The sequence below is a fragment of the Nuphar pumila genome, chromosome 6 (genome assembly GCF_984573655.1).
Source record: "Nuphar pumila chromosome 6, dmNupPumi1.hap1.1, whole genome shotgun sequence".
Classification (NCBI taxonomy): domain Eukaryota; kingdom Viridiplantae; phylum Streptophyta; class Magnoliopsida; order Nymphaeales; family Nymphaeaceae; genus Nuphar; species Nuphar pumila.
This window is the reverse complement of record NC_143254.1, coordinates 112477269-112491042: the sequence shown is the minus strand read 5'-3', so window position 1 is coordinate 112491042 and position 13774 is coordinate 112477269. Positions and strand designations below refer to the sequence as shown.

The following is a 13774-nucleotide window of genomic DNA, read 5'->3' as shown; positions in this document are numbered from 1 at the left end:
AAGCTTTGTGGGACATTTATATTTTTGTGAGAGCTAGTAGTCTCATCTGATACCCAGTTCTCGGAGTTAGGGGGTCAGGACTACCAAGGCGTCCTAGGTGATAGATCCAAGTCTTCTGCAGAAGTTTACATAGTGCATCCTAATTCTAATTCTAGCCATTGGGGGTACTCTCTTGATCACAGATTGCTCCTTTTGGACCTTCGTACAACTAGTTATATGGGGTATTAATAACAAAAAGGCATAACAAACCCTCGCATGATCTCGGTCCGCTATGATGTCGAATGTTTGTGCGTACCCACAGGATAATTAACAAGAAAAACATAAAGTCAATACACTTTTAAAAGTCTTCAAGTATACACACAATGCTTGATGTTGCATTTGTTATGGTATGTTTGTGTTTCACTCATCTGATGCATAGCTTAGCAATGATTTTCTTTACATTCAAATGTGATTCATTCATATAACGTGTCATTCATTGATGTCTTTCCTTTATTTAATAAATCATGAAATGCTTGAATTAAGTGAACTGTATATTCAGAACTTGTTTAAATATTTGTCATTTCTTATATCCATGTGTTGCACATATACTTGTATACATGATACTGAGCACATTCATATAGATATTATGATTCTTACTCAGGCGGGGTAGTCTAACCCATTCTGAATTAATATTTTCAAGAAACAAATAAAGATGGGCAATTGCAGTCGTCGTTGCGGACAGGCCATGAGACCATATCTTATTTGGATGTCCTGAGGAACTCTGACTTTAAGAAGTTCATTAAATTTGTTATTTGTGACTTGTAAGATTCCAAGGCAACATTTTAAATATGCCCAATGTTATTTAGTCTATGTTATCACCTATAACCCTCCCAAATTATTTGATCGAGGGATTAATAAAATATTTCTGCTGTGGTTTTAGAAAATGCTTTTAAAAAAAAAATTTATTTCAAAATTTTCGAGTTAATTATTTGGGGCGTTACACCATGATTCTCGAAACTCTGACCCAATTTAGTATTTGGATTCCTTGGATGATCAATAAGATCCTCTTGTAGATTTTGTAGAACCATGGTCTGAGATCTATAATCACACAAGAGTCCAAACAAATCACGTAGCATACAAATCAAGTTTTTAAAAAACACGCTTCCAAAATCTTAAAAGCTCCATAAATTTGTGAGGCCACTCCAAATAGGTTTTAATGGGATAAACTTTTTTTCTTACCAGACCTTTCACGATATACCCAAACTATGGATCCTAGTAATGTGAGCGGGTTCTCGATCTCCTTGGTCCACCACGGATATACCTAAGTTGATCGCTTTTGGTATTAGTGGGGGCATCCATAGATCCAAAATGTAAGATGGGGTAGGTAATTTTAAAAATTTATACAGAAAACAATAAATCTATAATCAAAATCCCAAGAAAGAGGATAAAGAAATTAGAACACATGCGAAGTAAACAATGTCCCAAGCAAAGTATTTTTCTAACTTGTTGGAGGTTGATATTTTTCTAGAAAAATCAAATTGATATGTGATTTTCCAACAAGGTTTTCTAGGTTAATTTCCCTTAAACTAATATAAGAAAGTAAACATAAAATCTAGATATGGTTTCTACCTATGAAAATAGGAAATAAGCACATAAGAAAACACTATGGTTTTGCAAAAAAATGTTTTCTCTTAGAAAAATGAATGACAGATTAGATATTGGATCTAAATGAGACCTTATTTAAAAGATCTATCCGGATCCAAACACAAATCAACACTCATAATTAGCATGCAAACATGTCTAGGAACCTGGGCTCTAGGACCAAAAAATCAAAATCCAATCCAAAGAAGAAAGGGTTTTATCAGATTCTATCTAAGTCCAAGATCTATCAATTTTTTTACCCAAAGAATGCAAGAATTCAAAAAAAAAAACATCTTGCTTCGTTACAATATTCCCTATGTCACAGGGATTCGGCCAACCAGATGCCGCACCCGCATCGACGCGAGTGCGCGTGCGGGTGCGGCACCCGGAGCAGTCAACCCGACCCTAGGTGCGGTCAATGCACCCAGGGTCATTTTGGTCCAGTTTTTAGATTTTATTTTATTTTTAAATTTGCCCGATGAAATGGGCTGCATAGGGGAGGATTAGGGCAATTTTTTTTGCCCTAATCCTCCCTTTGTCTCCTCTCTGACTCCCTCTGCTCTCTGCCGACCTTGACGTCGCCACCGACCGCTCCGTCGAACCTCTTCAGGTATGCCCCCGACTCCCTCTGCCCTCCTCCTCTCCTCTTCGTCTTCCCTCTCACCCTCTTAGAATGTCGGGGAGGGGCTCAGTGTCGTTGTGGCTGCGAGCGGTGTTAATTTTCCAAGAGGTGCTTGGGTGCTCGGCTTCTCAACATGTCCATCATGCACATGGTTGTGCACACGACTTGTGTTTTTTTGGATCTCTGTGTTTGCTTTCCCTTTGCCGCAGTGGAATCATGTCCCTACTCGGTGCTAACGGCTCAACTGCAAGGTTCCTTGTGCATCTTGCCAAAGGGCTTGGACATGCGGTTTGGCAGGCCACACTATAGTGTTTTGTCGTTGTTGGTTCCCTTGCCGCTATGTAGGCTTTCGGATGTTCGGTATGTGTTGGCTCAGGTGGGGAGTCGAAACAGCTATCCTTCCTGCACTGATATTTTCAATGTCAAAATTGACGGATGATGTTTCGCAGTTGCGCGACCTTCAGGCCAGTGCTGCAACGTTTACGAGGGATGCTACCTGGTTGATTCTAGTAGTAGTCATATGCTTGTCTCAAAGATTAAGCCATGCATGTGTAAGTATGAACTAATTCAGACAGACTGTGAAACTGCCAATGGCTCATTAAATCAATTATAGTTTGTTTGATGGTACCTGCTACTCGGATAACCGTAGTAAAGCTAGAGTTAATACATGCACCAAAGCCCGACTTCTAGAAGGGCCACATTTATTAGATAAAAGGCCACATAGTGGGGAGGTAGTGACAATACATAACAATACTGGGCTCTTCTAGTATGGTAATTGGAATGAGTACAATCTAAACCCCTTACCGAATATCCATTGGAGGGCAAGTTTGGTGCCAGCAACCGCGGTTATTCCAGCTCCAATAGCGTATATTTGAGTTGTTGCAATTAAAAAGCTCGTAGTTAGATTTTGGGTTGGGCCGACCGGTCCGCCTCTAGTCAGTATTTATTTATGCATACTACTGCTATGTTTTTTAGAACTTATTGTACATATTATTGACTTTGCACTCAATATTATAAATCTTGATTGTGTGCATAATTGATTGATTTTAATATAAGTTATAACTTTTTTGTGTTTTCAGGACAAAAATGACGGATAAAGGAAAAAGGACTTGCATCATCCTCACATGTGAGCTAGTGTTGTTGATAGTTGTAGTGGGAGTGATGATGCGAGACTACTATGGGTACATGTAGATAAGCTTACAAAAATTGGAGTAAGAGGTAGTGGAAACAAGAGATTTCGATGCAAGCTCTGTGAAAGACATTTTGTTGGGTCTTACACAAGAGTTAAGACTCACTTGTTGAAGATACCAGGACATGACATTTAAGGATGCAGAAGAGTCGATGAGGCAATGTGAAAACTAGGGGTGGCAAAATCTGACCCGACCTGTCAACCCGCTTCTTAGCCGGGTTAGGGTTTGGCTTAAACGGGTTCGTGTCGTAAACGGGTCGACCCGCCTAACCCGTTTATTAAACGGGTCGTGTTCGTGTTAAGGGTATGCCAACCTGCCAACCCGTTTAATAAACGGGTTAGGCGGGCGGGTTAACTCGTTTACACGAACCCGTCAACCCGCAACCCATTTTTGTGTTTCTAATTGTGTTATTCGGGACAATCTATTAATAATATATGAGACTTGATCTAGAATTTTCAAAAAAATTTAGCACCAAAACTGAAATTATTTCTTTTAAATAAATGCTTACAAGTAAAAATGAAAAGGAAACCCTAATCAGGTTCCCCTTTTTGTTTCATTGAGAAAATGAGAGAGAGAGAGAAGAGCAGTCAGAGCTGCAGGTGATCTCTGGTGAACGAGATGGACCGAACCCTCTCCAGCTCAGAGGAGCAACGATGGCGAGGATGCCCTTCTCAGTCGTTGCCTCTCACGGATCCTTCTCGACAAAGCAATGACAAAGACGGTGAGGGTTTCCACCTCCTGCAGTGGCTTACTTCCGGCAACGCGGGTAGCCCTGCTGCCAATATGCTTCTCTATTCTGTCAGCATCCATGGTCGCCCTCCTCTGATCAGGTGATTTTTCTGTCGAATTTGACTCCTGTTGAGTTATCAGCATGATCAATAGCTCCTACGTCTACCTCCATCGTCTGATTCATTAGAGGATCCTCCTTACCATCGCCAATCTCCTCATCCTCCAATTAGACAGGTTATTCGGATTACTCGGGTCGGTTATCGTGTCTATGTTATCGGGTCGACCCGTTTAATAAATGGGTTGCCGTGTCATGTAATCTTGTCGTGTCAACCCAACCCGTTTATTAAACGAGTTAACCCTGTCGTGTCGGGTTACCCATTTAATAAATGGGTCGTGTTCGTGTTTGCCACATTCGACTCGTTTAATAAACGGGTTGTGTTCATGTTGAGGTATTCTGGCCCGCCAACCTGCCGACCCGACCCGATTGCCACTCCTAGCGAAAATTGTAGAAGGTTAGATGAGATGCGCAGAACCCTAGGTAGAGAAAGAGAGAGCTGCAAAATAAAAGAACTCGTTAAACTTGATTAGGGCTAATCTCTATGTTAAATAGAGAGAGGCCAAAGAGAGAAATTACACATAAGTCCCTCATTAAACTAAAATATCAAATAACCTCTAGTCTAGGAAAACTTAAACTTAAAACCTCTTAATCTCAACACTCCCCCGCAAGTTGGAGCATAGATATCAATCATGCTCAGCTTGTCACAACATTTTTGAGAAATTTGGTCTAGCAAGAGGCTTTGTAAACATATCTGCAACTTGGTCCTCCGACTTTAGATATTTGGTAGTGATATGACCAGCTTGAACCATATCTTTTACATAGTGGCAATCAACCTCAATGTGCTTTGTTCTCTCATGAAAGACAAGATTGTTCGCAATATATGTAGCAGCCTTGTTATCACACATCATGGTCATAGGAGAGGAAACCTTCACCTAAAGATCATGAAGAATAGTATGAACCCACATCAATTCAGCAGTTGTTTGGGCCATAGCCCTATATTCTGATTTTGCACTCGATCTAGAAACCACATTTTGCTTCTTACTTCTCCATGAAATCAGGTTGTCTCCCAGAAACACACAGAATCCTGTGGTAGATTTTCTATCTACTACAAATACTGCATAGTCAGCATCAGAATAGGTCACTATCTCCAGAGTTCCACCTTTCCTGAACAATAACCCTTTTCCAGGAGAAGATTTTAAATACCTGAAAATCATTATAGCTGCATTCCAGTGTACCTCAGTTGGTTTGTCCATAAACTGACTAACTTTGCTTACTGCTAAAGCAATATCCGGTCTAGTTATAGTTATATACAGTAGCTTCCCTACTAGTGAGCGATAGCTTTTGCTATCAACCGGTTTGACCCTTCTTCAAACAACTGAACTTTATGGTCCATGGAAATATTTGCTGGTTTAGCTCCCAACATTCTCGTTTCCTTTAATAAGTCAAGAACATACTTCCGTTGAGACAAAACCATCCCTTCACGGCTCCTGGCAACTTCTATACCCAAAAATATCTAAGTGAACCAAGGTCTTTTGTAACAAAGTGTTTTTGAAGATGAGCCTTTGTGGCTTCAATATCTTTCACATCATCTCTTGTAAGAATGATGTCATCCACATATACCACCATAACAACTATGCCTGAGTTATTTTTCTTGATAAATAGTGTATGATTTGCCACTGACCTATTGAAGCCAAAGCGTGACATCACTTCAAATAGCTTTTGAAACCATGTATGCAGACTTTGTTTCAAGCCATAAATCGCCTTTCTCAATCTACACACCTTCTGACACTCCACCTCAACCTCGAATCTTGGAGGTTGTTGCATGTAAATTGTCTCAGATAGATCCCCATATAGAAATGCATTTTTCACATCTAATTGACATACGCTACAACCATGATGAACAGCTACTGAGAGAACAAGACGAATGGTGCACATCTGTGCAACAGGAGAAAAGGTTTCAAAGAAATCAATACCATATGTCTGAGTATATCATTTTGCTACTAATCTGGCCTTGTATCTTTTAATAGAACCATCCGATTTGTACTTTATTGTATATACCCATTTGCATCCAACAATATCAGCATCTACTGGGGAATCAACTAGATCCCATGTATGCTGAGACACTAAAGCATCCATTTCTTCTTGCATAGCCAGCTTCCAACGGTTATCTAGCTCTGCTTGTTGATAGTTCAGAGGAATCGTTTCAGCAGATAAGGCTGAAATAAAAGTTTTCATCTGATTTCTAATTCTGACATCGGAGACAAAATGAGATATGGGATATAAGGTACATTGTCGTGTCCCCTTGCGTAGAGCGATAGGCCTGTTATCATGATCATGAAGATCACTATTGTCAGTAGTACTTACCTCAGGAGAAGAAGAGAATGGAGGCACTGGCGGAGGTCAAACCACTGGGAATGACAAGTGTTGATGATGGTTTATGGGAAGTGAAAGGCCTTAACGACACTTGATGTGCCGTTAGGATCTGTCGACATCATGACCTAGAAAATGGGAGAGGCTGATGATAATTCAAAGAAGATTTGACGATAATAATTTAATGTCATTAACACCATAGAGTTTATTTTGATCATAACTTTTGATTTTGATATCTGTTTGACCTAATTTTTTATTTGTTAAAAAGCTGAAAACCTCTTCTTTAATATTTCTTTTAGTTAAAAACCTTAAAGCTAACTTTTTGAAAGTAAAAGTCAGATTGAAGCCAACTTTGGTGGTAAACTTTAAAGATTTTGGTATGAAAAATATCTTGGTCCAACATTGGGTGTCTACAGTACATGATACTTAATTTTTTTGAGGTGACAACTTAGACAAATGGTTTGACCAAAATGTTTAACATGTTAGACAGTGAAATTGTTAAGAAAAAAAATCAAGAGGCCGGATTCAACATATTTTGATGGGTGAATTAGTCATGTTTGACACATTTCTCTAGTCTTGGTCAAAATAGGAAATGGTACCAAAAGTGAGTGCCATATCCGTGATTGTCAGACTATTTTATTAAACTTGTAGACTTTTCCTTTGCAAGTTAAAAAAAATCTACTCTACCCTTGTTTCAAGTTGTACCATCTTTTGATGCAACAGAGATTTTTCCAACATATAAAAACTTTGAGAAGTTTGGGACATCATGAGTTCAAAACTCATTTGGTGCACATCTTTTGATGCGAAACTAATGTTGAGTTTATGATGCACCTGTGGCCCCATAGTCAGATCCAATATATGATGCACTTGTGGATCCAGAGTCGGATTCAAATAGGATGGACAAGAAGAAGAAGAAGAACAAAGGGTGAAATAATGAGGATCCAGAATTCAATTAGATCCATAATTAGTATTTTATATCTAAATTTTATTTTTTGGATTTTTGTAATTGGCTCTTATCCAAGATCATACATAAGATTAAGGTGTTCCCTTATCTTATAAATACTTATTATAGGGGGTTTTCTGGTTGGTTGATGGATTGAATTCTTGATATATAATATTTAATTATTGTAATGGTTAATTGTTTATTTTTCATTATTCCTGTTTTTCAGTATTGTGGCTTCGTAGCAGTAGCATAACTTTGTTATTTTTCGCAATCTCAGGTATACTACCGTCTAGTGGGCAAATGTTTTTCTCTTGTTATCAAAAAGAAAAAATCTATTGGTTATCAAAAAGGAAAAAACTTAAGAAATTGCCTCTCCCAGATATGTTAGATCTGCTGCTGTGTCCATAGTCTGACCCAAATGGGCGTAAGGCTGCCAATGAGCCGAATCTGTCTAAACCTATCTATGTCCCATCGGGTCAGGTATACCCAGGTCTTGTCCAAATAATAAAGAGCCTGTTAATTGTAAAACCATATCTCTCTCTCTAAAAGAACACACGTGCATTGAGTTTTTGTTGGATTGGGATCTAACTCCATTCTCCTTTACAAACACTGGCCCAGACCCAGATCCTAATTGGACTTGGATCTTCCATAGACCCACAGTAATTGCCAAATTGGATCTGTTTCGATGGGTCCAACAGTAGGTAAAGCCCGACCATTGCGTACCTATCAGTTTGCTGGTGCGGTGCTGTTTTCAAGTCGGGTCTTGTCTTTGGTTGGGTGGTCGAGGACAAGGAAGGATGACGCTGACTCCCTACCAGACGGGACAATCCCGTACGTCCTCACTCTTACTGCTAGTTTTTCCTCTACGATTTTAACCACTTCTTCCTTCACCATATAGTAAATAAGCCGACCTTCTCTCTCTCTCTCTCTCTAGATATAGTTCATTTCACATATGTGGTGAAATTTATCTGTTTGTCTGCATGGTTCCATGGAGTAATAAAATTCGGTTTCAAAGTAGATCCTTGTTCTGAAGGAAAACTCCTCCCCGACTGATTCTCATCCTTTATTTCTCTCTCTATATATTGAGAGAAATTGGTAGCTGCTCATACGTTAGGTGCTAAATAATATGAGATAAATGAGTTTTTTTAATGAAAAAAATGATATTTAGAAACTCTAAAATTTTGAATTTTCTAACCTTGTAAAAACTTTTTCATACAACGAAATTGAACGCTTTACATAAATTAGATCAATAGCGTCAGAATTTATAAATAATAAAAAAAAAAAACTGAAAAACCCGCACGCTCATTTAGCACCTAACGTGTGAGCAGCTACCACACTAATATAGGCAAATTGGTAGCTACTCACACGTTAGGTGCTGAACGATAGCAGAATGCGTTGGCATGCAGGTGAATTTATCTTTGTCAGAGAGATGCAGAGTTCGACTTCAAATAAGCCCTTTTTCTGAAAGGAAAACTCTTTCTCCCCAACTAATTCCCATCTTGTATTGCTCTCTCTCTCTCTCTCTCAAATTGGGAATTCTTTCCTAGTTGATCTGTGTTTCCATGCTTTTGTGAAATCCCATTCAGTTTGGGACTTGGGTTTCTTTCTCTGACAAATGTGATTTTTCTTGCGATGATTGATGAGCCCAATTCCATTTTTGGGATTCAATTTATGGCATTGGTTTATCCCAATTCTATAAAAAAAAACTTGGTTATTCCCTCCATGTCAATCCATAAAAGATGATCTTTGCTTCCATTTACAGCATCTGATTACCCTAAAATAGAGATGGTGGGTGCCCTTCAGATTGGCATCCTAGCTGCTTGTCTGGTTGTCTTCGTTCCCATGGGGATGGCTGGTTGGCATCTTAGCCGAAACAGGCTGCTCTTCTTCAGCTGTGCGCTGTTCATCGCCCTTGCTGTAAGTGTTCATCTCACCCCATACTTCCCTTCTGTTTCAGATATCGTTTCGTCGTTCTCGTTGGCTGTGGAAAGTAGAGATTCTTGTGTTTCCTTTCTTCATGAGATCGATTGGAATCTTGGGTACGAGAATGCCCAGGATGGTGGTGTTCTTGAATTATTGCCCAATTCATCGAATTGGGCTCCTTCATGGGCTTGGTCTAGATCGAACTCTGTTATTCGGTGTGGGTTTCTGAAATTGGGTGGATTGGATGCTCTGGAACTTCTTAATGGGTCGTGGATTGTTGTCTCTGGTGATTCAGAAGCTCGGTTGTTTGTCCTGTCATTGCTCAGGTTGATGGTGAAATCTACCAGTGAGATTGAGGGCAATCTCTTTAAACGTCATAGTGATTACGAGTTGGTCATCGAGGAGCATGGTATGAAGGTAGATTTTGTTTGGGCACCATATGTATCGAATTTAACTCATGTTTTGAAAGAATTTGAGATCAACCATCAATATCCGGATGTTTTAGTAATGGGGTCTGGTCTGTGGCATATGCTGCACTACACAAATTCTTCAGATTATGGTCTTTCGTTGGGAAGGTTTAGAAGATCGCTGGCTTCCCTTTTGCCGTTTACTCCTGAATTTGGAAGTGATGGGCCGATTTCTGGATCCGTGTCTGTGAAATCGCCTCACATGTTTTGGCTGGGTATGCCAACATTGATCAATTCCATGTTGAATACGGAGGAAAAGAGGGAGAAGATGACTGACAGGGTATGTGAGGACTATAACAGAGAGGTTCTCCAGAGTAGGCTTTTGAATCAATCAGGAGGTCCGCTTATGCTGTTGGATATTGGATCATTGACTCGGAATTGTGGGCCAGGATGTACAGCTGATGGGATGCACTACAACGGAGCTGTTTATGAAGCAGCTGGACAGATCATGTTGAACACATTGATGATTCAATCCCAGCAAAGTGCATGAGGATTCCTTTTTCTTTTCTCCTCTCCTTTCAACTAGATGAATGGCCAACAGCCTTTGCACTTGGGGGTGATGAAAGAGATACCAACGGAACCAATGATCAATAAAGTTGCGTACCTAGTTATTTCAAGAAGCAGCCTTTTCTATTCTTTTAAACCAAATCAATCAACAATTTTTTCTTATCAACATCATTAGGAAATAGCTTATTTTGTAACTAATCATTATTTTGTAACCGAAGATTGATTGTTGGTCATGCATTTCGATTCACTGGAAGTGCCAACTGTACTTTAGAGGCATGTGGGTTCCCAAGGAAATAACTTAGTGTTCAATGATCAGAGAGAGATGTAACTTTACGAGTGATATCTACATCCTCCAATAAGTGACCTTATCGCTAGTTGGAGATAAAATTACTTGCTTGAATACACCATTTTGAAACATTTTACAATTTCTTTTAATGTTAGACCTGGCTAGATCTGACTGTGAGTTTATAATTGTTATTTCGCTGGAATTGTTTTTTCACCTGCTAATGATATTAGCCTAGAGTAAGCATGTCTTTCGGTTCTTACATGATATTCAAACAAAGGTGAGATATTTAATCTTGTCAATATTTTCATTATAGTTTTCCAAGTCTGTGTGATGGATGAGTTGCTTTGCATATTGGGATAATTTGTTCATTTTTATTCTTCAGGAATGGTTAAGGCATCTTGGATGTGGGTTTTTAAAGTTTCAATGCTTTGCTTTTAGGTTCATCTACATAGAAAAGGCTTTCCACTGGAGCACGTGAATCTTTTGGATATGTGTGACTTAGCTTTGATTTGCTATCGATAGATCTTTTATATATAATAAAAACTGTGGAACGCATTCTGTTGGCACTACCTTAAATTGTTTACATCACAATGCTTTGGGTAATCGAATTTGCTTTTAATTTTTTCCCTTAAATCATAAAAAGTTTCACATGGTGACCTTCACAACTTTTTGTCAAGTGATGAAATCAACATCCATCAGCTTTCTTTCAGATGCTTGGTTTAGCTTGTTCTCCAAAATAGCTCAATGCCTTTGCACTCATGGATTCCTTGTCAGTTTGAGTTCCTATGTTAGCATGCTGTAGTTTTTATTGTATGAGTTTCTAGTTGCTACTCAAGACCCTATTGAAGGGACATTTCTGTTTCCATTTTCTATATAAGTGGCTATAGTGTTACGTAAGTCTTTCTTTCTTTCACATTTTCCATTGCACAGAATGCAATTTTGGGCCATCACTGACATTAGCTGCTTGTTCTTATTTTTTTAATGAATTCTTTGTTGAAAAATTCTTTTGCAATTCTTCACTTAAGGATCAGAAAATACTGGATCCCTGCCTAGACAAGCAAATTTCTGATAAAACTCTAATATGGCATTTTCCTTTGAACCAATCTTTTTTTTTTCTCCTCATTTGGGAAAGAAGGGTAGCAAACAATTGTCTCAATTTCTCTTAGACTTGAAACCATAGTTGACGATACAACTAGAATTTTAACTGTGATTTTTGTAATTGCATTTCTGCAGATCTGAATGATTGACCACTGGTCTAAGTTTACTGGAATTTTGAATCTGACGTTCCCCTTCAGGTTTTGTGGGCTTGGGTGGGGTTTATGATGTTTAGCCCATAAGAATTGTATTTGTTTTGTTCTCTTTAGAAAAATTTGTAATTTCACCATCTTAGATTTTCCTTCATGGTGATTCTTTCATGACACAAACCTTGTCTCTGTTCTATTTCTTGACATACACTTCTTTATTTAGGTTTTTCTTTTATCTACTTAAAATGTTGCTTGATCTGTTTTGATTTTTTTATCATTTCAGAAAATCATTAATTTTTCTTTTCTTTTCATAACTATACTGGTTTTTATTTTCAGATTTCTTGTTTAAACTCATTCCAGTTATCCTTTTTTCTTCTTTTGATGTGCTTATTGTCCTTCATCTGATTACCCTTTTTGTAGCTAATTGTAGTTAATTTCCTTCATATATGTGTAATTCATATGTTTACACCATGCTGCCCAGCAGTGGAAAATCCTATATTGGCCATGTATGTGTGTATTCTTATCTTTATCTCATGTGTGCATGCACTTGTTTGTGTACGTGGGCGTAATTTACAATTGAAAGAGTTCTCATTTAACAATAACATAATTAATAAGTGTACACACATGCATGTGGGCACAATATACAATTGTAAGAATGCTCATTGAATATTAATAAAAAATAATAAATGTGTGTGTGTGTGTGTGTTAATTGATAATTGCAAATACTCTTATTTAATCTCTATTTGGGAGGACAGAAGGATTTGCAAGGAGTTATGTGAATTAAAAATACTGGATTTCAAGGGAAATGGTTTTGAAGGGAGTTGTTGACTCCCACTATTGTTTGGAAGCACAAGAGAATCCTTCAAGGATTCAGTCTTTCAACTCCTGATTCCTTGCTGTGTTTGGAATAAAATATGATGTAACAGGAAATCTTATTAGCAAGGAGTTTATGTAGAATAGAGCTGGATAAAATGTAATGTAAAAAAATAAATTGCCCCAAAATTAACAATAAATGCATAAGTGCCACTGAAAATTGAACTAAAATAATCAATTAAACCCACTCAAGTATCAGCTCAAGTGTCCTAGAATAATGCCTTTCAAAAAAAAATTATTCACCCTTTAAAAAAAAAGTGTCCTAGAATAATGAACCAAAGAAACAATAATATTATAAATGTCCAACAAAATGAAGTATGATCACATTATTGTAAGATGGGTCTGTGCTATCTTTAATGGTTTTAGGAGTTTGCTTTTGATAATTACATGAAATATGAGACCCATATCCTACAAACAAAAAGGGAAGGCATTCTCAACTATTAGCCAAGAACGCCCTCTCCTCATACTAGGAATGTTAATGCTGTGGTTCATAATTGAATTTAAACTCAGCTGGATCTGCTTTCCATTTCGATGCATCAAACAGGCTTTTGATGTTGGTAAGCCTGAGTCACGCTATCAGAACTGAGTTGTGTTTAAACTCAGCTGAATCTGTTTTCCATTTCGATGAATCAAACAGGCTTTTGATGTTGGTAAGGCAGTGCGCCAAGCAGGGGTCAAGCGATAGCTGGATGGTCGAGTCACACTATCATAACTGAGGGGTCTCAGGTTCGAATCTCACTAGTGACAGGAAGGTGCACTAGCGAAAAGATCACTGTTTTTGGTTTAAGGATTGGGATAGCCAGCAGTGGCGTTTGCTGAGAGTTTGAGAACCTGACATGGCTACAAAATTGGATTTGTTTGGTTCACTTTCTCCATTATGGCAGCATCTATTTACTTTGTGATAGTCAAAGTCGAATTGAAGGATAGCTCTCCTGGTTCGAA

At 38.3% G+C, this 13774-nt stretch overlaps 1 protein-coding gene across 1 annotated transcript; it reads left to right on the top strand.

The window, feature by feature from the left end:
• The first annotated feature begins 8993 nt into the window (after nt 1–8993).
• LOC149835748 (Pmr5/Cas1p GDSL/SGNH-like acyl-esterase family protein) lies at nt 8994–10827 on the top strand. Its single transcript, XM_090010646.1, has one exon. It carries the CDS (start codon nt 9318–9320, stop codon nt 10410–10412), a length of 1095 nt encoding a protein of 364 aa, XP_089866772.1. The 5' UTR covers nt 8994–9317; the 3' UTR covers nt 10413–10827.
• Nucleotides 10828–13774: the final 2947 nt, after the last annotated feature.

Excerpts from the sequence above, each read along its gene's own strand:
- LOC149835748 (XM_090010646.1), top strand. The coding sequence starts at position 9,318 with ATGGTGGGTGCCCTTCAGATTGGCATCCTAGCTGCTTGTCTGGTTGTC.